This window comes from Coregonus lavaretus (assembly GCF_964263955.1).
Source record: "Coregonus lavaretus genome assembly, chromosome: 1".
NCBI classification, from domain to species: Eukaryota; Metazoa; Chordata; class Actinopteri; order Salmoniformes; family Salmonidae; genus Coregonus; species Coregonus lavaretus.
Window position 1 is genome coordinate 63,160,722 of NC_139988.1, and position 23,644 is coordinate 63,184,365.

At 40.0% G+C, this 23,644-nt stretch overlaps 1 protein-coding gene across 1 annotated transcript in view; it reads left to right on the forward strand.

Annotated features, from left to right (window-relative positions):
- LOC311133639 (cadherin-23-like) overlaps positions 1–23,644 on the forward strand; it is a 601,713-nt gene that overhangs the window by 533,651 nt on the left and 44,418 nt on the right. Inside the window, exons 43-46 of the mRNA XM_084167165.1 lie at positions 8,833–8,949; positions 10,900–11,124; positions 18,965–19,134; positions 21,640–21,777. Coding sequence (XP_084023291.1) covers positions 8,833–8,949; positions 10,900–11,124; positions 18,965–19,134; positions 21,640–21,777 — 650 coding nt within the window. The remainder of the gene's footprint in view (positions 1–8,832; positions 8,950–10,899; positions 11,125–18,964; positions 19,135–21,639; positions 21,778–23,644) is intronic.

A 23,644-nucleotide genomic window follows, 5' to 3' on the forward strand; every position in this document is an offset into this window, starting at 1 on the left:
TCTAACATAAATGTTATCATAGCATGAGTCGACACAGCTGGAACACAGCAGAGACCACCCCATGTACACACACGCATAGGCTCTCTTTCACACACACACACACATATTCAAACAAGAATGCATCCGTTCATACAATACTCTAAAGCATGCTTACATCGCTCCTTTTTTCCTTTATATTCCTTCCTAAATGTCTGCTACCTTGAGTTGCAGATATTCAATGAGAGGCTACATCGAACATATACTTCGTCAACTATATTCCGAGAGGTAACATGCAATTGAATGAATATTCTACAATCTCCAGTTCCCATAACTGACCCGAAAGTCAACCTAGTGACTTTCCTAAGATTTACGGCCCATCTTAATGATCGCCTCGTTTGAGGGCTTCCTTAAATCAGCGACGTCCTAATAGTATACTTTTTTTCCTTATTTCCTTGTCTTATTCCTTCATTCTATTCCTGGACACTCCTTTAAATTTATTCAAGCCAAATATCCCTGTGCCCAGTGTTATCAATTCCTATAGACACTCCCCCCTGTTTGCGTTGTTTTCAACGCAAACAAATTTAGAAATTTAGAACGGATTGTCATCCCACAGCAAATAACAGCAAGGCGCACACACAAGTCCTTTGACGGTACATCTCCTCAACGCACACACACAGCACACGAACCGACCAGCGCCCAAAGTTATGAGAAAGCTCACCTTAACTGCCGGCCTCTTGAGCGGGAGTCACTTCGTAGCCCATGAATGGAACGCTGAAGAGACGCAACACGTCCCAAAAGTCCTCGTCGCCATTTAATGTGGTGTCGAGACAACGATGCTGATATGCTGTGTAGACAAGAAATCCGCTTGACACTGTACTTGATTATAAAGGTTTATTATATCAAAGGTTCCAGCGCCAATTTACAGATTTCTGCAGAAATCCGGAGAACAACTAACCCAATCTAAAAATGATTATTCTCCCCGTCCTTTGTTGAAACATGGTATTTATATCCTATGTAACATAAGATGGGTGGTTTTTGATAGACCAATCCCTGGCCTCCACATATCTCCAAATGTCCTCTATTCCAAGGAGCCCCTGTAGTAATGCTTTCCAGATGTTTCAGCAAAGCAGAGTAAAGTTCATCTATCACACCATTTGCAAACGTCAGCCAAAATTATAAACTGTTTAGATACTACACCATTAATGCTAGTTCGACCACCAGAGGGCATCTTTGAGAAGCTACGTTATTGAAATGACATGAAGCTGTAGGCCTAACAGTCCTGGTTACTGTAGATGTTTTAGCGTAACTTACTTATTGGCATAAAGGACTACTTCAATATACAGTATATAAATCAATCATTCATTCATTTGTACATGTCATCACACAGCATACCAGTCATCCATGTCTTTAAATACAGTCAAGCATTTTTGTTATAAAACGAAATAACAAAGGGAGCCTTGAATAATTAAACAATGAATAAACCGCAACATGTCGGCTAAAGTGATTGAATTCTCGAATGCATTTGACTGTTTTTAATATTGGCTGTACTAGAGACTTTAAAACCTTTTTTTGTTAGAACAGACTATATGGGATTGATAATAATTTGTTTGTAAATTATTATTGTATTTGTTGTGCTGTTTATACTGTTAGAAATGGATCTTAGTTAAATTTATTAATTAAGCTCTTCAGGATCTGACCCTTTTTTTCAATTTTCGCCTAAAATGACATACCCAAATCTAAATGCTTGTAGCTCAGGACGCAAGGATATGCATATTCTTGATACCATTTGAAAGGAAACACTTTGAAGTTTGTGGAAATGTGAAATTAATGCAGGGGAATATAACATATTACATCTGGTAAAAGATTATACAAACAAAAAAACATGCGTTTATTTTTTTATCATATTTGAAATGCAAGGGAAAGGCCACTATTATATTACAGTTTAGGCGCAGTTTAGATTTTGGCCACTAGATGGAAGCAGTGTGTGTGCAAAGTTTCTGATTTATCCAAGTCTGCCCAAATGTGCCGAATTGTTCAATTGATACATTTTCAAGTACATAACTATAGAGAACATACAAAAATGATATGGTAATACAAAATGTAAGTTTACACACTCCCAGGAATGTCATACATGATGGATCATTAGCTTATACACTAACTTTCACACATCTAGATGGCCGGGTGGGGTGGGTGTGGAACCAGAGACAGCAGGGGTTCAAACTGTAGAACCCAGTATCTACATTTGAATATAAAAATTATTTTTATCAAACAAAACTATGCTACATTTTATCTCTGGGACCCTTAGTATGACAAATCAGAGCAAGATTACTGAATGTAAGTACATTATTTACCTTCAGAGGTGAATGTATCAAACCAGTTGCCGTGATAAGTTTTCTGTTGTTGTGCACTCTCCTCAAACAATATAATGGTATTTTTTCACTGTAATAGCTACTGTAAATTGGACAGTGCAGTTAGATTAACAATAATTTAAGCTTTCTGCCCATATAAGACATGCCTATGTCCTGGAAAGTTTGCTGTTAGTTACAACAGTCATGCTAATCACATTAGCGCACGTTAGCTCAACCATTCCAAGAAAAACGAAAATGTATTTTACAGTAGCCTATGTAGGCCTCAGGGTTTCCATTAGGAAAATACGACACTGTACAACATGACCGGTCGGGAGTAGGCCTAGACTACTAGGCGACTGCGAGTGAAGAGCAAAATAATCCTAACATTTCAACACCCTAATTGTAGGCTAACCAATACCCAAATGGAGATTCAGTGAAAAGAAAAATCTGATTGATTTATCAAGAACAGTCCTCATGCTTGTCTCAAAGCAGCGCGAAACGGTGCTGAAATAGTTGACCGCACGTGGGTAGGCTATTGCTTCAAATCCTATTATAACAATTGGATGACTTTGGGTGTTTCAGTAAGCAACAATTTGTTGCCTTCAATTTCATTAGCCTACTTTATTCCAATATTTCTGTCATTCAATGATATTTATTACCATAGTAATTTGTTATGGATCCATCCAGATGTGGTTAGAAAATAGTGTATGTGATGGGCTATGCAAAGAGATGGGTGAAGTGACATGCTTCGCAAACATCCATTAATAAATGTAACGTCCCTAAACTCGGCAAGAGTCTATTGTCCTGCTGATAGCCCATCAAGGGTGGATGGCTTCTTTTGTATTCCAATTTATTGGAAAGGGTGCTAAATCATTTACACCTGGCCCACAGAGTTGTTGCTGACAGTACAGTGCACTTTCACTCCATTCTCAGCCCAACTCTCTACCAATGCCACCAGATTATTCTTTCTATTGTTGTTATCTATTTGGTAACATTCCACAAGTAAATGTATAAAATAAAAAACAATATTTAATAGCTCAGGTCTTGAAAACATTTTTTGTTTGTTTGTTTTTTGTGCTTAGTAGCGGGGGCTTTATGGCTTCGCCATCAACTTGTTAATTTAGCAGACATCACTTGAGTATATTCAGTCAACACATATATTTTAAGAATATAATGGAATATAACAGACCATTTTCATTTCTCTTAGAATAAAAACCTTACAGTGTAACAACAGTTTTAGTAAGTAATAAGCTGACGAAGTAGAAAAAAAAAAAGTGTAGTTTTTTTAGTGTGCCCGCAGGACAGAGGAAGAGCAATTCTTAGACTATTGTTTTTAATTCAATCACTTTCTTCTTCATCATCCTCATCATTTCCCCTCCCTATCCTTGCTGGACTCTCTTTCATTCAGTTTCTTCAGCAAAGAAGAACTCTGTGTTTCAGAAACTCACTTTATATAGAGGGGCTATCACTCTTTCACACTGTGGTAAATAAAGCCATTTTGTTATTTAGAATAATTTGTTTCTGTTTTTAGAGGGGGAGAAACCAAAAGCCCACCATGCCTATTTTTCACAAATCATCAGTCCACATGTCAAGTGTAATTGCGCCACTGTATTTACCCAAGTTCTCTCTCAACTCCGGGACCACCCGCAAGCTATTTTTTTTGTTGGTCTGATGCAGGACTCTAGTGCCAGAGAACAGAGACTCTCGGACTGAAACATTCACACCTCCATTAATTTACGAAAAGATAGTCAATTTGTGCCACAGTTTAGACTACCAATAGATCAGCGCTCTAACTCCCCCTTGTGATAGTGTTGGTGCCATGACAGAATGATGCAATTTACCACAATCTGCCACCATCTACCACAAACGGTCGCGGCATAAGCTCAAAACTTTTAATTGAAGACCCACTGTATAGCTTCAAAATATGTGACCGACCAGCTCGATTCGGTCTTATGTAGCAAAAATTTGAAATTGTTTTTTTTTACATTGGATAAAATTAGAGACTCAGAGCTAGAAAATGGTATATCATACACTACAGTTGAGGAACAATGGGAAAGTAATTCTGCTTTGAAAGTTGATACACTTGTAACCACACTTTTGAGAAAATGGCCCTTGAATGTTTTGGGAAACCTACTGGAGAGCTCTTCTTTGTCTACACCCATTCAGCATCGTTCACACCCTCTTAAGACTTATCCCACAAATCTCTTTAAGGAGTGAGGCCATGTACTAAACAACCAAAGATTTCAAATCAAATCAAATCAAATCAAATGTTATTGGTCACATGCGCGGAATACAACAGGTGCAGACATTGCAGTGAAATGCTTACTTACAGCCCTTAACCAACAGTGCATTTATTTTAAACAAAAAAGTAAGAATAAAACAACAACAAAAAAAGTGTTGAGAAAAAAAGAGCAGAAGTAAAATAAAGTGACAGTAGGGAGGCTATATATACAGTAAAATAAAGTGACAGTAGGGAGGCTATATATACAGGGGGGTACCGTTGCAGAGTCAATGTGCGGGGGCACCGGCTAGTTGAGGTAGTTGAGGTAATATGTACATGTGGGTAGAGTTAAAGTGACTATGCATAAATACTGGTTTATGGTGTGTTTGTAAATTCAATCTGGAGTGCCAGAGTGCTCAGAGCGTTGTCAGATTGGCCGTTCATAAATTCAGAACATTTAGCTCTCGGAGCGTTCAGAGCGCACACTGGACGCTCTGGTGGAGGAGTAGAGTTGATCCAAGCGCTCTGACCTAACAACAGCACTCAAGCACCCAAGCTAACTTGCTAACGTTGGCTAGCTTGCTAGCTACTTCCAGACACGAATGAGAGAAAAGCTCACTCTGTCCATTTTACTCGCCCTAGCAGAGCTGGTTAGGCTGTTTTTATGTTATCCAGAGCATTGTTGACTGTAACTGTGCTGCTGGCAACAATTTAAATACGTTTTTTTGCCAACGTTTACTGACACTGGTCATATTCAACGGGTGTTGAGCATTCGTAAATTCGTCAGTTATTCTGCGCTCTGGCACACTCAGACGAGAGTGCTCTGAAATCGGAGTAAATAGCCAGAGCTGTTGCAGTGACATCATGAACATTCTATTGAAATGGTTACTTGCATATTGGAGTTTTTTGTTTAACAATGTAGCTAGACAATGAATCATAATCCCAACTCATAACGTTACTACCCTGCATGAATCTGCACGTAGCTAACCAACCAGGTTCAATGTTAGCTAAATAGCTAGCATTAGGCTATAACTAGCAATGCAAATGGCTCTGAGAAACGAATAATATTACTACACAGATCATACACATAACGTTAGCTAGCGAGCCAGCCAGCTAACGTTAGCTAGATAGCTAACAGTACGATTTAACTTGAAATGTAAGTCGCTCTGGATAAGAGCATCTGCTAAATGACATAAATGTAAATGAAAACTACTTTCTGACAAAATTAGAAATGTGTAATATCTGAAAATATAGCTAGATAGACTATCTTACCCGTAGACATGGATGGACGCTTCTCCCTCTCTGTCACGGATGCCATCGTTGCCCTTAGTTTGAAGATGTAATCCGGAGACAGGTGTTTTATACAATAGCCTTCTGTGTGTTCTCTTTTCGACTCCCTCTGCATATTTGCAATCAAATGCCAGAATTTTCTCAATCTCCTTAGCTTTCATACTCTAATTCCACTGGGCATTCCACTGATTTCAAAACTTGGTCCTCCATAAAGTGGAGAGCAACCCTTTTGCAGTTCTACTACGTGATATCGTTAAAAAAGCCGCGTTAGAAAGGATTACCTACACATACTGACCAGCTCATGTTATAGACAAAAGCATGCTACATGGCAGACCAATCCGAACACATCTCTCGGCATGTCCAGCCCACCCATTATCTCAGCCAATCATGGCTAAAGGGAAGGCTCGTAATTTAACAATTGTATTGGTATTTACAGATGGCACACAAGTGTTTTATTAAGGCACATGAAAGTTCACATGTACCAGAAGGCATTTCTGCCAAAAAACGCATTTTGATAAAAAAAGAAGTTTACGTTCAAATGGCCTACCACTTTGGAGATTCAAAATATTTTTTTGTGTGAAACAAACAAGAAATAAGAGAAAAAAACTTGTGTGCATAACTATTCACCCCCCCGAGCCACCTTTTTGTAGCAATTACAGCTGCAAGTCTCTTGGGGTATGTCTCTATAAGCTTGGCACATCTAGCCACTGGGATTTTTGCCCATTCTTCAAGGCAAAACTGCTCCAGCTCCTTCAAGTTGGATGGGTTCTGCTGGTGTACAGCAATCTTTAAGTCATACCACAGATTCTCAATTGGATTGAGGTCTGGGCTTTGACTAGGCCATTCCAAGACATTTAAATGTTTCCCCTTAAACCACTCGAGTGTTGCTTTAGCAGTATGCTTAGGGTCATTGTCCTGCTAGAAGGTGACCCTCCGTCCCAGTCTCAAATCTCTGGAAGACTGAAACAGGTTTCCCTAAAGAATTTCCCTGTATTTAGCACCATCCATCATTCCTTCAATTCTGACCAGTTTCCCAGTCCCTGCCAATGAAAAACATCCCCACAGCATGATGCTGCCACCACCATGCTTCACTGTGGGGATGGTGTTCTCGGGGTGATGAGAGGTGGTGGGTTTGCAACCAGACATAGCGTTTTCCTTGATTGCCAAAAAGCTCAATTTGAGTCTCATCTGACCAGAGTACCTTCTTCCATATGTTTGGGGAGTCTCCCACATGCCTTTTGGCGAACACCAAACGTGTTTGCTTATTTTTTTCTTTAAGCAATGGCTTTTTCCTGGCCACTCTTCCGTAAACCCCAGCTCTGTGGAGTGTACGGCTTAAAGTGGTCCTATGGACAGATACTCCAATCTCCGCTGTGGAGCTTTGCAGCTCCTTCAGGGTTATCTTTGGTATTTTTGTTGTCTCTCTGATTAATGCCCTCCTTGCCTGGGCCATGAGTTTTGGTGGGCGGCTCTCTCTTGGCAGTTTTGTTGTGGTGCCATATTCTTTCAATTTTTTTATAAAGGATTTAATGGTGCTCCGTGGGATGTTCAAAGTTTCGAATATTTTTGTATAACCCAACCCTGATCTGTACTTCTCCACAATTCTTTCCCTGACCTGTTTGGAGAGCTCCTTGGTCTTTATGGTACCGCTTGCTTGGTGGTGCCCCTTGCTTAGTGGTGTTGCAGACTCTGGGGCCTTTCAGAACAGGTGTATGAGGTCATGACTGAGGTCATGACAAATCATGTGACACTTAGATTGCACACAGGTGGACTTTATTTAACTAATTATGTGACTTCTGAAGGTAATTGGTTGCATCATATCTTATTTAGGGGCTTCAGAGCAAAGGGGGTGAATACATATGCATGCACCACTTTTCCGTTATTAATTATTTTGAATTTTTTTAAACTTTCATTTCACTTCACCAATTTTGACTATTTTGTGTATGTCCATTACATGAAATCCCAATAAAAATCCATTTAAATTACAGGTTGTAATTCAACAAAATAGGAAAAATGCCAAGGGGAATGAATACTTTCGCAAGGCACTGTATGTATTAGACTAGGTCAAATGTAGGGTTAAGGAGTGGTTTCGAGGACACAAATTACACTTAGTCCTCGACTATAAATAATTTGGGCTGGAGATTTTCCATTGATCTTGCTTTTTAGTCCAGGACAACGCTTAATCTGTGTCCAGGAAAACCTCCCCATGATGTTTAAATTAGTGGAATGGGATGATGCCTTACATGAAATAACACATTTACATGACCAAGTACATTAATGGGGTAAACCTACTCTAAGAGTGTGTATTAGGCTGTTTGAGAGAAGGTTTGAATCTTAATCAACAATGTGATTACATCTGTTGTTGAAGTACAGTTGATCAATAAAGCTACAGTACACTAACAGTAGTCAAGCTGCTTATGCTGAAAAGTGCATAGGTCAAATTGTTAGTGCATAGGTCAAATTAGCTTTAGAATTTCTAATATTTCACTTAAAATGTAGTTTGTTGTATTAATAATATAACCAGGTGATATTACGTTTTCAATAAATCAATCTTAAATGGGACTTATTTTTTTTTTGACTGAATATATATGGGACAATTTAGCAATTAGCATTTGTTATCTGTAATGGTTATGATAAATTAGGCATTGTTGCACACTGTTTACATATAGGCCTGGATAAATGAAAAATAATAATCTCTCCAACCCCAGGTGTTACTAACCTGATTCATCTTATCAACCTGCTAATTATTAGAATCAGGTGTGGTAGATTAGGTTTGGAGCAAAAACCTACAGGACGGTAGCTCTACAGGAACAGGGTTGGGCAGTCCTGGTATACAGTATAAGTAAACTGTATGTAAACTGTGTGTGTGTGTGTCTGTGTGCGTGCGTACCTGTGCGTGTGCCTGTTTGTGTGTGTGTTAAATGTGTGTATATGTGAACTGTGTGTGTGCGTGCGTGTATGTGTGTGTGTGCCTGTGCATGTGTGTTCCCACAGGCGCTGTGTTTGTGCGTAAACCACTCAACAGAGAGCTGGTGGCCACCTTTGAGATCCTTGTGTCGGTGCATGACAACGCCAGTGATGTCATCGACATGTCAGTCAGCGTACCTAATGGTGAGTCTTCATCTAAAATCACCCTACTTGTAGTTATTGTTTGGTATTTCATCACCTTTTTGTGGCCCTATACAGTGGGGGAAAAGAGTATTTAGTCAGCCACCAATTGTGCATGTTCTCCCACTTAAAAAGATGAGAGAGGCCTGTAATTTTCATCATCGTACACGTCAACTATGACAGACAAATTGAGAAAGAAATATCCAGAAAATCACATTGTAGGATTTTTAATGAATTTATTAGCAAATTATAATTTGCTAATAAATTCATTAAAAATCCTACAATGTGATTTTCTGGATATTTTTTTCTCAATTTGTCTGTCATAGTTGACGTGTACGATGATGAAAATTACAGGCCTCTCTCATCTTTGGTCACCTACAAACAAGCAAGATTTCTGGCTCTCACAAACCTGTAACTTCTTCTTTAAGAGGCTCCTCTGTCCTCCACTTGTTACCTGTATTAATGGCACCTGTTTGAACTTGTTATCAGTATAAAAGACACCTGTCCACAACCTCAAAGAGTCACACTCCAAACTCCACTATGGCCAAGACCAAAGAGATGTCAAAGGACACCAGAAACAAAATTGTAGACCTGCACCAGGCTGGGAAGACTGAATCTGCAATAGGTAAGCAGCTTGGTTTGAAGAAATCAACTTTGCGAGCAATTATTAGGAAATGGAAGACATACAAGACCACTGATAATCTACCTTGTGGGGTCAAAATGATCACAAGAACGGTGAGCAAAAATCCCAGAACCACACGGGGGGACCTAGTGAATGACCTGCAGAGAGCTGGGACCAAAGTAACAAAGCCTACCATCAGTAACACACTACGCCGCCAGGGACTCAAATCCTGCAGTGCCAGATGTGTCCCCCTGCTTAAGCCAGTACATGTCCAGGCCCGTCTGAAGTTTGCTAGAGTGCATTTGGATGATCCAGAAGAGGATTGGGAGAATGTCATATGGTCAGATGAAACCAAAATATAACTTTTTGGTAAAAACCCAACTCGTCGTGTTTGGAGGACAAAGAATGCTGAGTTGCATCCAAAGAACACCATACCTACTGTGAAGCATGGGGGTGGAAACATCATGCTTTGGGGCGGTTTATCTGCAAAGGGACCAGGACGACTGATCCGTGTAAAGGAAAGAATGAATGGGGCCATGTATCGTGAGATTTTGAGTGAAAACCTCCTTCCATCAGCAAGGGCATTGAAGATGAAACGTGGCTGGGTCTTTCAGCATGACAATGATCCCAAACACACCGCCCGGGCAACGAAGGAGTGGCTTCGTAAGAAGCATTTCAAGGTCCTGGAGTGGCCTAGCCAGTCTCCAGATCTCAACCCCATAGAAAATATTTGGAGGGAGTTGAAAGTCCGTGTTGCCCAGCGACAGCCCCAAAACATCACTGCTCTAGAGGAGATCTGCATGGAGGAATGGGCCAAAATACCAGCAACAGTGTGTGATAACCTTGTGAAGACTTCCAGAAAACGTTTGACCTGTGTCATTGCCAACAAAGGGTATATAACAAAGTATTGAGAAACTTTTGTTATTGACCAAATACTTATTTTCCACCATAATTTGCAAATAAATTCATTAAAAGTCCTACAATGTGATTTTCTGGATTTTTTTTCTCATTTTGTCTGTCATAGTTGACGTGTACCTATGATGAAAATTACAGGCCTCTCTCATCTTTTTAAGTGGGAGAACTTGCACAATTGGTGGCTGACTAAATACTTTTTTTCCCCACTGTATGTCTCTCAAGATTCAACACTGTCAAACCAACAGAAGTTGATAGGAATTGACTTAGTTCAGCTCATGATAAAATCAAGCATACTTACCTTACACACAAACCTCAATCAGTACAATACACTCAAAATAGGTTGAACGAAAATGCTCTTATACTCTCTTGTCTCATCACAAAAATAACCCTCTCAATTACCTCTCAACCATTGACAGCGAGACTGATAGTGAACGTGCTGGATGTGAATGACAACGCCCCGCGGTTCAGACCCTTTGGAGTGGCCAACTTCTCAGAGAAGATTCTGGAAGGCGCTCAGCCAGGCACCACTCTGCTGTCCGTGTCAGCCGTGGACCCAGACAAAGGCCCTAACGGACAGATCATCTACCAGCTGCTACACCTGCCCCGAGGGGACTACCTCAGACTGGAGGACCCCTCAACTGGTATAACACAGACACAAACACACACTGACACAAATCTCACTCCAAAAGCGCACATCAGAACTTTTTAGGACATACACATTTGATTGACTATATACAAAAATGTTACCCCTTGTAAAAATACTAAACAACCTTAGTCCAAACACCTAGCGACCTCAACAATAGATTTTAGCCTTTTGATATAATGGTTTTGGAATGAAAGTCACAGGGACCAGGGTTTGAGTCCCAGTCAGGGTACCCCCTAATTAACTACATTGGTGTCAGGTGTTGGATAGCACCATTGAAAGCATGTCGCAGCTAAGTTGTAGTCACAGTTTATTTTTCAGAAGCATGGTTCCGCCATTTCTAGTAATTGATGTGCTAGCTGAAATGTATAGCATTCTACTAAAGTAATCAGAACTATTCTTACTATATTTAACTTTATTCAGCTTGAATTCTAAATTTAACACATCTCTCACTACCATAACAAATATTTTTCGACAGCTAAAGCAAGCACACACATTTTCTTCAGGAAATGTACCTATTCTTAGTTTAGTCATATTTATCTTACATTAGAAGAGTTCACTGCAGGCTGACTAGCATCTGCAATGCCTTCAGAAAGTATTCATACCCCTTGACTCATTCCACATTTTGTTGTGTTACAACCTGAATTCAAAATGGGTTAAATATAAAAAAAAATCTTACCCATCTACACACAATACCCCATAATGACGAAGTGACAACATGTTTTTAGAAATGTTTGCAAATTTATTGAAAATGAAATACAGAAATATCTCATAAGTATTCACAAAATAAATTGTAAAGTGGTTGTCCCACTGGCTATCATAAGGTGAATGCACCAATTTGTAAGTCGCTCTGGATAAGAGCGTCTGCTAAATGACGTAAATGTAAATATACATACTATATACATTTTACGGACATGGTACAAGGATACGGTACATTTTACATTAGTTCTCTTTTATTTTTATTTTGTATTTTTGTCCCACACTTCAGCTACCAGAAAACCCCTACCATCGATCTCTGAAAACCATCCAGTTTTGATTTCTACTTGCCATATATTTTTCAACTTTGCTGTGATGTTTCACAAAAGTTCTGAACCTTTCTATTCTCATAGTTTCTACAGATTTAAATGAAAGATTAACATTTTTACTAAGATATTATTGATTGATTGACTATCCTTTTCAAGTAATTTGCAGATCTAGCTTTAAGCAAATGTTGTGATTTTTCAGCCATTCCTGAACCTGTGACCAAAAACAAGCTACATATGGGAAGTACCAAAACAAGTGATCTAAAAATTATCTCTCTTCGCAGCAAAATCTGCAGAGCTGGGATGATTGTATCCCACATATACATAACACTCTAATGGTTGCAAGAATGTTGTTTGGAATACGGTGTTGTTTTGTGTATCAGTTCATAAACCATGTCCATGGAATCGGCACATCAAAAGTCTCTTCTCAACTATTTTGCAACCTGTATGGTGCAGCTGTAAAAAAAATGTGTCCTTAAATTAAACTGGTATACTTTTTTGTTTATCACAATTTTCTTTATCACAAAGTTCCTTACCTTTATTTTTATTTTTTTCATTTAGCAGACGCTATATTTTTGTTAGCTGCATGTGTGACATAACTCATTAACAAAGATTATACAATATTTTATTTTATTCCCCGAAAAGAGTGTGCAAAACTGTCATCTAGGCAAATGGTGGCTATTTGAAGAATATTTTGATTTGTTTAACACTTCTTTGGTTACTACATAACCAATTCAATAATTAATGAGGGTGATTTTTCCACAAATAGACAGGGATTTGCCTTTCCATGGTAGCAAGATCTTATCTATTTTTGCTAACGTTCTATTAAAATGTATTATAGTGAGATCATTTATTTATTTTCGGGATATGAATACTGAGTATGTCCACTTCACCGTCAGATATTTTATTGGTAAACTACACAGTAATGTAAAAGTTGTATTTTTTTGCTTTGGTTGTACCATAGTTTGGTTGTAATCCAGAGAGGAATTATCTAGATCCTCTATGAGGCTGTGCAGGGATCCAAATTGCAGATTAAAAAGAAAACATGAGTTGTCAGCGTACAATGACACCTTTTGTTTTTCATCCCCGGATTTCTAGCCCCTTGATATTATTACTGTATCTAATTTTAATAGCTAACATTTCGATGGCCATAGTAAATAGATATGCCAATAGTGGACAACCTTGTTTCACTCGTATTGATAGTTTAATAGTTTTTGAGTAGTAGCCATTAATTACTATTTTACAACTGGGGTTACTATACACAACTTTAACCTGTTGTATAAGAGATCCAAAATTAAAATAGTCCAGGCATTTACACATAAATTCTAGTCGCCCTTTATTAAAATCCTTTTCAAAATCAGCTATGAATACTAGGCCTGGTTTCCCAGCATTTTCATAGTGTTCTATTGTTTCCAGTACTTCTCTTATATTATCTCCAATGTATTGTCCCATGTGAAAAAACTTGTCTGATTAGGATGAATAATATCCGACAATACTTTTGTAATTCTATGCGCTATGCATTTTGCTAGAATTTTTGCATCACAACTCTGAAGTGTAAGGGGCCTCTAGTTTTTTAGGCGGACTGGATCTTTATATTTACCACCTGGGTCCTGTTTTAGTAATAGTGAAATCAGACCTTCTTGCTGAGTATCTGATAGTCTACTGACGGAGTAACCCATGATTCACCAAATGATATTTTGAAGGAGGAAACAAGGTACTTTAAGCAAATGTTTTCGTTTGTCGCCTCCATCTCCTCTAACTGAAGCTAATTGTAGAGATTTTTTTTCCATTGATAATGTACAATTAACAGCCAAACAGAAAGACTCATGTGAAGGTGAAATTACAGAGGAGGAACTTCTGGATGCAATTAAAGACTTTAAGTCCGGGAAAACTCCAGGGTTGGATGGCATACCAGTGGAAGTATACCAAACCTTTTTGATATACTAAGAGGACCGTTATTAGCATGTTTTAACCACTCCTATGTAAATGGTAGATTATCTGACACTCAAGAAGAAGGTCTGATCTCATTATTACTGAAACAGGATACAAGTGGAAAATATAAAGATCAAGTCCATAAAAAAATTGGAGGCCCCTTACACTTCACTGTTGTGATGCAAAAATTCTAGCAAAATGTAATAGCGCATAGAATTAAAAAGGTATTGTCGGATATTATTCATTCTAATCAGACAGGTTTTTTACATGGAACGATACATTGGAGATAATATAAGGCAAGTATTGGAAACAATAGAACATTGTGGAAAATCGGAGAAACCAGGCCTGCTATTCATAGCAGACTTCGAAAAGGCATTTGATAAAGTACGCCTGGAGCATTTCAATTTTGGTGAATCTCTTATAAAATGGGTCAAAATCATGTATAGTAACCATAGGTGTAAAATAGTAAATAATGGCTATTTCTCAGAAAGTTTTAAACTGTCAAGAGGAGTGAAACAAGGTTGTCCACTATCGGCATATCTATTTATTGTGGCCATCGAGATGTTAGCTATTAAAATCAGATCCAACAATAATATCAGGGGATTAGAAATCCAGGGCGTAAAAACAAAGGTGTCATTGTATGCTGATGATTCATGTTTTATTTTAAATCCACAACTAGAATCACTCCACAGCCTCATAGAGGATCTAGATACATTTTCTAACCTCTCTGGATTACAACCAAATTATGACAAATGTACTATATTATGTATTGGATCAATAAAAAATAAAACATTTACATTGCCATGTAGTTTACCAATAAAATGTGGATATACTCGGAATACATATCCCAAAGGAAATTAATGATCTCACTTCAATAAATTATAATAGAAAGTTAGCAAAAATAGATAAGATCTTGCTACCATGGAAAGGTGTGTGCCTGTCAATTTGTGGAAAAATCACCCTGATTAACTCTTTAGTATTATCCCAGTTTACCTATTTGCTTATGGTCTTGCCTACACCTAGCGAACAGTTTTTTAAATTATATAAGAACAAAATATTCCATTTTATTTGGAACGGCAAGCCAGACAAAATTAAACGGGCCTATTTATATAATGAATATGAATTCGGAGGACAGAAATAATTAAATATTAAAGCATTAGACCTATCACTAAAAGCTTCAGTTATACAAAAGTTATACTTAAATCCGAACTGGTTCTCTAGCAAATTGGTAAGATTGTCTCACCCAATGTTCAAGAATGGCCTTTTTCCCTTTATTCAGATTACAACCACTCACTTTCAGTTATTTGAAAAGGAAATCATCTCCCAGATATCACTATTTCTAAAACAAGCCATAGAAAGTTGCTTGCATTTTCAATTTAATCCTCCAGAAACGACAGAACAAAAAATGCAACAAAAATTGTGGTTAAACTTAAATATACTAATTGACAAAAAAACTATTTTTTTGACAAAATGTTTAAAAAAGCTATACTCTTTGTAAATGATATCATCGGTAGGACTGGCGGAGTTATGTCGCATATGCAGCTAACAAAAACATATGTAAATGTCTGTTCTACCCAAAATTACAACCAAATAATTGCAGCCTTACCGCAAAAATGGAAGAGGAAAGTGGAAGGAGGAGAAAGTAAGGAACTTGTCTGTCGGCCTTGCATTAAAGAACATAATTGGTTAAGGAAAACTGTGATAAATAAAAAAAGTATATCAGTTTCATTTAAGGACCAAAGGATTGACAGCCGTCCCATATAGATTGCAAAATAGTTGGGAAGAGATTTTTGACGTACCGATCCCATGGCATAGTGTTTATGAACTGATACGCAAAACGACACCGTATTCAAAACTTAGAATCTTTCAATTTAAATTATTATATACAATTATTGCTACCAATAGAATGTTATTTATATGGGGGATACAATCTTCCCAGCTCTGCAGATTTTGCTGCGAAGAGACAGAATCATTAGTTTTGGTACTGTCCATTTGTAGCTTGTTTTTGGACACAGGTCCAGGAATGGCTAAAGGATTGCAATATTTACCTGGAGCTAACCCTGCAGATAGCACTACTGGGTGATCTGAAAAGTCATAGTCAATCGATCAATAATATAATAATACTATTAGCAAAAAAAAATATTTTCAATTCACAATCTGTAGAAACAATGAGAATAGAAAGGTTCAGAACTTTTGTAAGACATCACAGTACAGTTGAAATATACAGTATTTGGTTAACTATTTAACTAACTATTTAGCAGTCTTATGGCTTGGGGGTAGAAGCTGTTCAGGGTCCTGTTGGTTCCAGACATGGTGTATTGGTACCGCTTGCTGTGCGATAGCAGAGAGAACTGTCTATGACAGGGTTCTCCAACCCTGTTCATGGAGAGCTACCCTCCTGTAGCTTTCTGCTCCAACTCCAGTTGTAACTAATCTGATTCATCTTATCAACCAGATAATTATTATAATTAGGTACGCTAGATTAGGATTGGAGTGAAAACCTACAGGACGGTAGCTCTCCAGGAACAGGGTTGGACACCCCTGGTCTATGACTTGGGTGACTGGAGTCTTTGACAATTTTTAGGACCTTTCTCTGACACTGCCTGGTATAGAGGTCCTGGATGGCAGGGAACTTGGCCCAAGTGATGTACTGGGCCGTATGCACTACCCTCTGTAGCGCCTTGCGGTCGGATGCCAAGCAGTTGCCATACCAAGCGGTGATGCAGCCAGTCAAGATGCTCTCAATGGTGCAGCTGTATACCTTTTTGAGGATCTGAGGGCCCATGTCAAATATTTTCAGCCTCCTGAGGGGGAATAGGCATTGTTGTGCCATCTTCATGACTGTGTTGGTGTGTTTGGACCATGATAGGTCCTTAGTGATGTGGACACCGAGGAATTTGAAGCTCTCGATCCGCTCCACTTCAGCCCCGTCGATGTGAATCGGGGTGTGCTCGGCCCTCCGTGTCCGTTGTCTTGCTGAAATTGAGGGAGAGGTTGTTGTCCTGGCACCACACTGCCAGGTCTCTGACCTCCTCCCTTTAGGCTGTCAAATCGTCGCCAGTGATCAGGCCTACCTACGTCGTGTCATCTGCAAATGATGGTATTGGAGTCATACGCGGCGACGCAGTCATGGGTGAACAGGGAGTACAGGAGGGGAGCGTGCACCCCTGAGGGTCCCCTGTGTTGAGGGTCAGCGTGGCGGATGTGTTGTTGCCGATCCAGTTGCAGAGGGAGGTGTTCAGTCCCAGGGTCCTTAGCTTAGTGATGAGCTTGGAGGGCACTATGGTGTTGAATGCTGAGCTGTAGTCAATGAACAGCATTCTCACGTAGGTGTTTCTTTTGTCCAAGTGGGAAAGGGCAGTGTGGAGTGCAATAGAGATTGCGTCATCAGTGGATCTGTTGGGATGTGAGGGCTACGGGGCAATAGTCATTTAGACGTGTTACCTAGGCTTTCTTGGGCACAGGGATTATGGTAGTCTGCTTGAAACATGTACAGTAGGTATTACAGACTGGGTCAGGGATAGGTTGAAAATGTCAGTTGGTCAACGCATGCTCCGAGTACGTATCCTGGTAATCCGTCTGGCCCTGCGGCCTTGTGAATGTTAAGCTGTTTAAAGGTCTTACTCACATCAGCTACGGAGAGCTTGATCACACAGTCGTCCAGAACAGCAGGTGATCTCACACATGGTTTAGTGTTGCTTGACTCAAAGCGAGCATAGAAGGTATTTAGCTCGTCTGGTAGACTCGTTTCACTGGGCAGCTCGCGGCTGGGTTTCCCTTTGTAATCCGCGATAGTTTGCAAGCCCTGCCACAACCGACGAGCATCAGAGCCGGTGTAGTAGGATTCGATCTTAGTCCTGTATTGACAATTTGCCTGTTTGATGGTTCATCTGAGGGCATAGCAGGATTTTTTATAAGCGTCCGGGTTAGTGTCCTGTTCCTTGAAAGTGTCAGCTCTAGCCTTTAGCTCAATGCGGATGTTGCCTGTAGTTGCACATTTAACATGCTGGTAGAAATTAGGTAAGACGGATTTCAGTTTTCTTGCATTAAAATCACCAGCCACTAGGAGCGCCGCCTCTGGATGAGCATTTTCTTGTTTGCTTATGGCCCTATACAGCTCGTTGAGTGCGGCCTTAGTGCCAGCATCGTTGTTTTGGTGGTAAATAGACAACTACGAAAAATATAGATGTAAACTCTCTTCGTAAATGGTATGGTCTACAGCTTATCATGAGGTATTCTAACTCAGGCTAGCAGAACCTTGAGACTTCCATGATATTAGAGATTGCACACCAGTTGTTAACAAAGAGACACACACTACTCCCTTGAGCTTACCCGACGCTGCTGTTCCGTCCTGCTGATGTATAGAAAAACCAGCTAGTTGTATATTATCCATGTCCTTGTTCAGCCAACATAGGATATTGCAGTTCTTCAGGTCCCGTTGACAGGAAAGTCTTGAAAGGAGCTTGTCCAGTTTCTCCAGTAACTGTAACTTTGCTAATAGAACAGAGGATAGAGGTGGTTTATTTACTCAGCGCTTTGATTCATCATAGAATTCTGAAAATGAATAGCTGGGTATTGAAGCTCATTTTTGAAAAATCAACCAAACATTCTAAATGCAAACATTCTGCAAACTTTGCATCGGTCATTCAGAATTGACATGACAATGAAACAGAATGAAATTATTGGATGTAGCATACTGTGAATCATGTAAAATCAGTTTTACATTGAACCCAGAGTTGAAACAAACAACCCCCCCCCCCCCACACACACACACACACACACACACACACAACAATGTAGTGAGCCTTTATAAGCAAACATCATTAATATAATTAGTATATTTATGATGAGAAATGTTCTGGTAAACATTGTGTTGTTGTGCAGGTAAGATTGTAGCCAACCGGACGGTGGACTTTGAGCAGGTGCAGTGGCTGAATTTCACAGTGAGAGCCCAGGACCACGGCAGTCCACCCAGAGTGGCAGAGCTTCCTGTCTACCTGCGTATTGTAGATGTCAATGATAACAACCCCATCTTTACACAACCCTCTTACCAGGTACCAAAAATATTGATTCATAATATACAGTGGGGAGAACAAGTATTTGATACACTGCCGATTTTGCAGGTTTTCCTACTTACAAAGCATGTAGAGGTCTGTAATTTTTATCATAGGTACACTTCAACTGTGAGAGACGGAATCTAAAACAAAAATCCAGAAAATCACATTGTATGATTTTTAAGTAATTAATTTGCATTTTATTGCATGACATACGCATTTGATACATCAGAAAAGCAGAACATAATATTTGGTACAGAAACCTTTGTTTGCAATTACAGAGATCATACGTTTCCTGTAGGTCTTGACCAGGTTTGCACACACTGCAGCAGCGATTTTGGCCCACTCCTCCATACAGACCTTCTCCAGATCCTTCAGGTTTCGGGACTTTCAGCTCCCTCCAAAGATGTTCTATTGGGTTCAGGTCTGGAGACTGGCTAGGCCACTCCAGAACCTTGAGATGCTTCTTACGGAGCCACTCCTTAGTTGCCCTGGCTGTGTGTTTCGGGTCGTTGTCATGCTGGAAGACCCAGCCACGACCCATCTTCAATGCTCTTACTGAGGGAAAGAGGTTGTTGGCCAAGATCTCGCGATACATGGCTCCATCCATCCTCCCCTCAATACGGTGCAGTCGTCCTGTCCCCTTTGCAGAAAAGCACCCCCAAAGAATGATGTTTCCACCTCCATACTTCACGGTTGGGATGGTGTTCTTGGGGTTGTACTCATCCTTCTTCTTCCTCCAAACACGGCGAGTGGAGTTTAGACCAAAAAGCTATATTTTTGTCTCATCAGACCACATGACCTTCTCCCATTCTTCCTCTTGATCATCCAGATGGTCATTGGCAAACTTCAGACGGGCCTGGACATGCGCTGGCTTGAGCAGGGGGACCTTGCGTGCGCTGCAGGATTTAAATCCATGACGGCGTAGTGTGTTACTAATGGTTTTCTTTGAGACTGTGGTCCCAGCTCTCTTCAGGTCATTGACCAGGTCCTGCCGTGTAGCTCTGGGCTGATCCCTCACCTTCCTCATGATCATTGATGCCCCACGAGGTGAGATCTTGCATGGAGCCCCAGACCGAGGGTGATTGACCGTCATCTTGAACTTCTTCCATTTTCTAATAATTGTGCCAACAGTTGTTGCCTTCTCACCAAGCTGCTTGCCTATTGTCCTGTAGCCCATGCCAGCCTTGTGCAGGTCTACAATTTTATCCCTGATGTCCTTACACAGCTCTCTGGTCTTGGCCATTGTGGAGAGGTTGGAGTCTGTTTGATTGCGTGTGTGGACAGGTGTATTTTATACAGGTAACGAGTTCAAACATGTGCAGTTAATACAGGTAATGAGTGGAGAACAGGAGGGCTTCTTAAAGAAAAACTAACAGGTCTGTGAGGGCCGGAATTCTTACTGGTTGGTAGGTGATCAAATACTTATGTCATGCAATAAAATGCAAATTAATTACTTAAAAATTATACAATGTGATTTTCTGGATTTTTGTTTTAGATTCCGTCTCTCACAGTTGAAGTGTACCTATGATAAAAATTATAGACCTCTACATGCTTTGTAAGTAGGAAAACCTGCAAAATCGGCAGTGTATCAAATACTTGTTCTCCCCACTGTACACTGCAAAATGTTTCACCCTTAGTAGTACTCACTTGATATCATTTCTATTGTGATGGTCTGAGTTTGAGCACTCATCTTGTTTTTGTTGTTGCCACTGTTTACTGTGACTGCCACCCCTTCCCCTTTCTTGTCTCCTTTTTTGTTGTTGCAAAGTGCATTGTAGCATGTATTTTTGAAATGGATGTTGATTTGATTTGATTAGTCAATACATCAAAGTGACATTTGTATTTCTATTTGTATTTATTATGGATCCCCATTAGCTGCTGCCAAGGCAGCAGCTAATCTTCCTGGGGTCTAGCAAAATTAAGGCAGTTATGCCCTCAGGCCCCTACTCTACTACCACATATCTACAACACAAAATCCATGTGTATAGTGCGTATGTTATCGTGTTTGCATGCATGTGTTTGTGCCTATGTTTGTGTTGCTTCACAGCCCCCGCTGTTCCATAAGATGTATTCTTATCAGTTTTTTAAATCAAATTTTACTGCTTGCATTAGTTACTTGATGTGGAATAGAGTTCCATGGAGTCATGCCTCTATGTAGTACTGTGCGCCTCCCATAGTCTGTTCTGGACTTGGGGACTGTGAAGAGACCTCTGGTGGCATGTCTTGTGGGGTATGCATGGGTGTCCGAGCTGTGTGCCAGTAGTTCAAACAGACGGTGCATTCAACATGTCAATACTTCTCACAAATACAAGTAGTGATGAAGTCAATCTCTCCTCCACTTTGAGCCAGGGGAGATTGACATGCGTATTATTAATGTTAGCTCTCTGTGTACATCCAAGGGTAAGCCGTGCTGCCCTGTTCTGAGCCAATTACATCAAGGTGTTCTGTGTGAGTGTGTCTGTGTGTATGCTGATGTTGTTGTGTCTCTTTGTCCCTTTGCAGAAGCCAGTGTTTGAGGATGTTGACTTGGGCACGGTCTTATTGAGAGTCAGTGCCACAGATGCAGACTCTGGCCTCTTCTCTGTCATCGAATACGGCCTAGTAGATGGAGAGGGCAAGTTTGGCATCACTCCCTCCACTGTGAGTTCTACAACACACACACACACACACACACTTTGTAGTGCTTGAAGTGGACTTCACGTTTTTACTTCATGTATCACTGCACTTCACAAATTGGTGCTGGCACTCATTTTGGGGTGCTGGTACTGTTTATATTCAGGAGCCCGGAACTTTTAAGCCAATATTCTATAAGAAGTACCGGTACTCAAGCAGTAGAAAATGATTTATGCACCTGTCCAATCCAAGCACTGCACGTACGCACAAACACACATACATACACACAAACACACACACAGAGACACACACATATACACACACACAAAACTCTCTCTCATCTCTTTCATTTTCACTTTCTCTTGTACTCTTTCTCTTTCAAAGAAAATGAACTAACTCATCTATGTTGACTGATTACACAACAAATGAAGGAGGAGTTCAGAAGGTAAAAAATAACAGTTTGTCTGCACACACTGAAGATGAACCCTCCAGTCATTGGGAGGTCAGAAATAATAATAACGGAGTGGCTATGGATACCAGCGGAGGCTTGTGACTTGAAAAATTGAGGAGGATGGGAGACCCATGGTATAAGCACAGAGTGCACGAAGACGACAAAACGTGTTTAAAAAATCGTCAAAGACTAATTATTTTAACCTAAAGTATTTAATAAAGACATTTATAGTACAATATTATGGGGAATGGGAATGAGAGGGCGACTTACACAGTGTTGGGAAGGGATCAGTGATTGAATGAGGGTATGAGGCATGAGTTGAGGTGTTCATAGGCTTGACTTCAGTGCAGGACAGGGGTTGAGGTGTTCATAGGCTTCAGTGCAGGACAGGCTCATCATGGATTGATGGTGTGGGAGAAGAGCTCAACCCTTCTACTGAGGGCAGGACAGGATTTGACTGGGAAGACAAAAAACAATAACACAAAACACAACACAGTTAGAAAAAAGAGCTAAGAATGAGTTAGTCCAAGCAAGGAGTAAAAACATTGATGTTTAATAATGTGATTGTGTTTGTGTGTCTGATTGACTCTACAGACAGTAATGATAGAAAATTGATAGGGGTATTCAGTGCTTGGAGAATAAACATTCAATGTGCCAGTGGATGAGCGGGCACATGAGACGTGGCTTCAGTTCATGTCAGGAGAGCGTTAACAATGGGAGTGGAGTGGAGTGGTCATCACCTCTTAATCAGGGAACATGAGGGGACTTAGCTGTAAATACAAATAGCAGATACATACCATTACAGGTGCTTAATCGTAGGTTTGGGCAACGAGTTTCTCCATGAAATTAAATTCAGACATCTTAGAATTGACAAAGTCAAACAGACTGCACATCTTGCCCACTTGACACATCAAGTAGCTCAAGAAACGTTCCTGAATAAAGCCCTGATCATCCACATACCTGATGATAACTGACAACTGCATGCAGACTGGTGGCACCATATGTCCCAGAGTGGTGGGGCAATTTTTTCCCACTGGGGCCTGGAGTTTTTCCTTATCTGTTAACCTAACCAGGACAACTCTGGACCCTATAAGGTATGACAGTGATTAATCAGTTGTAAAAAGGTGTTTTGATCAGATGGACAGGGTGCATAGGCTGTATGCAGCTGCTATTATTAGTAGCCTACAGTTGATCAGACTGAAAAATCGTCTCGTTTTCATCCCATACAGCATGTCAGATCTCTAATGTTTAGGTGTAGCCTAGGCTGCTGCAACATTTATGTAATGAGTTTTTGCTTGTGTCTGTCCAGAGTGATTATGTGTTATCACCTTTGCTAAATAAATACAGAAGGAAAGTGGAAAGCCTACTGCGTGAAAAAATGCACTGCGTCAACGTCTATCTTTAATCTCACTTTTAATGAATGATGTGATGGAAGCTATCAAA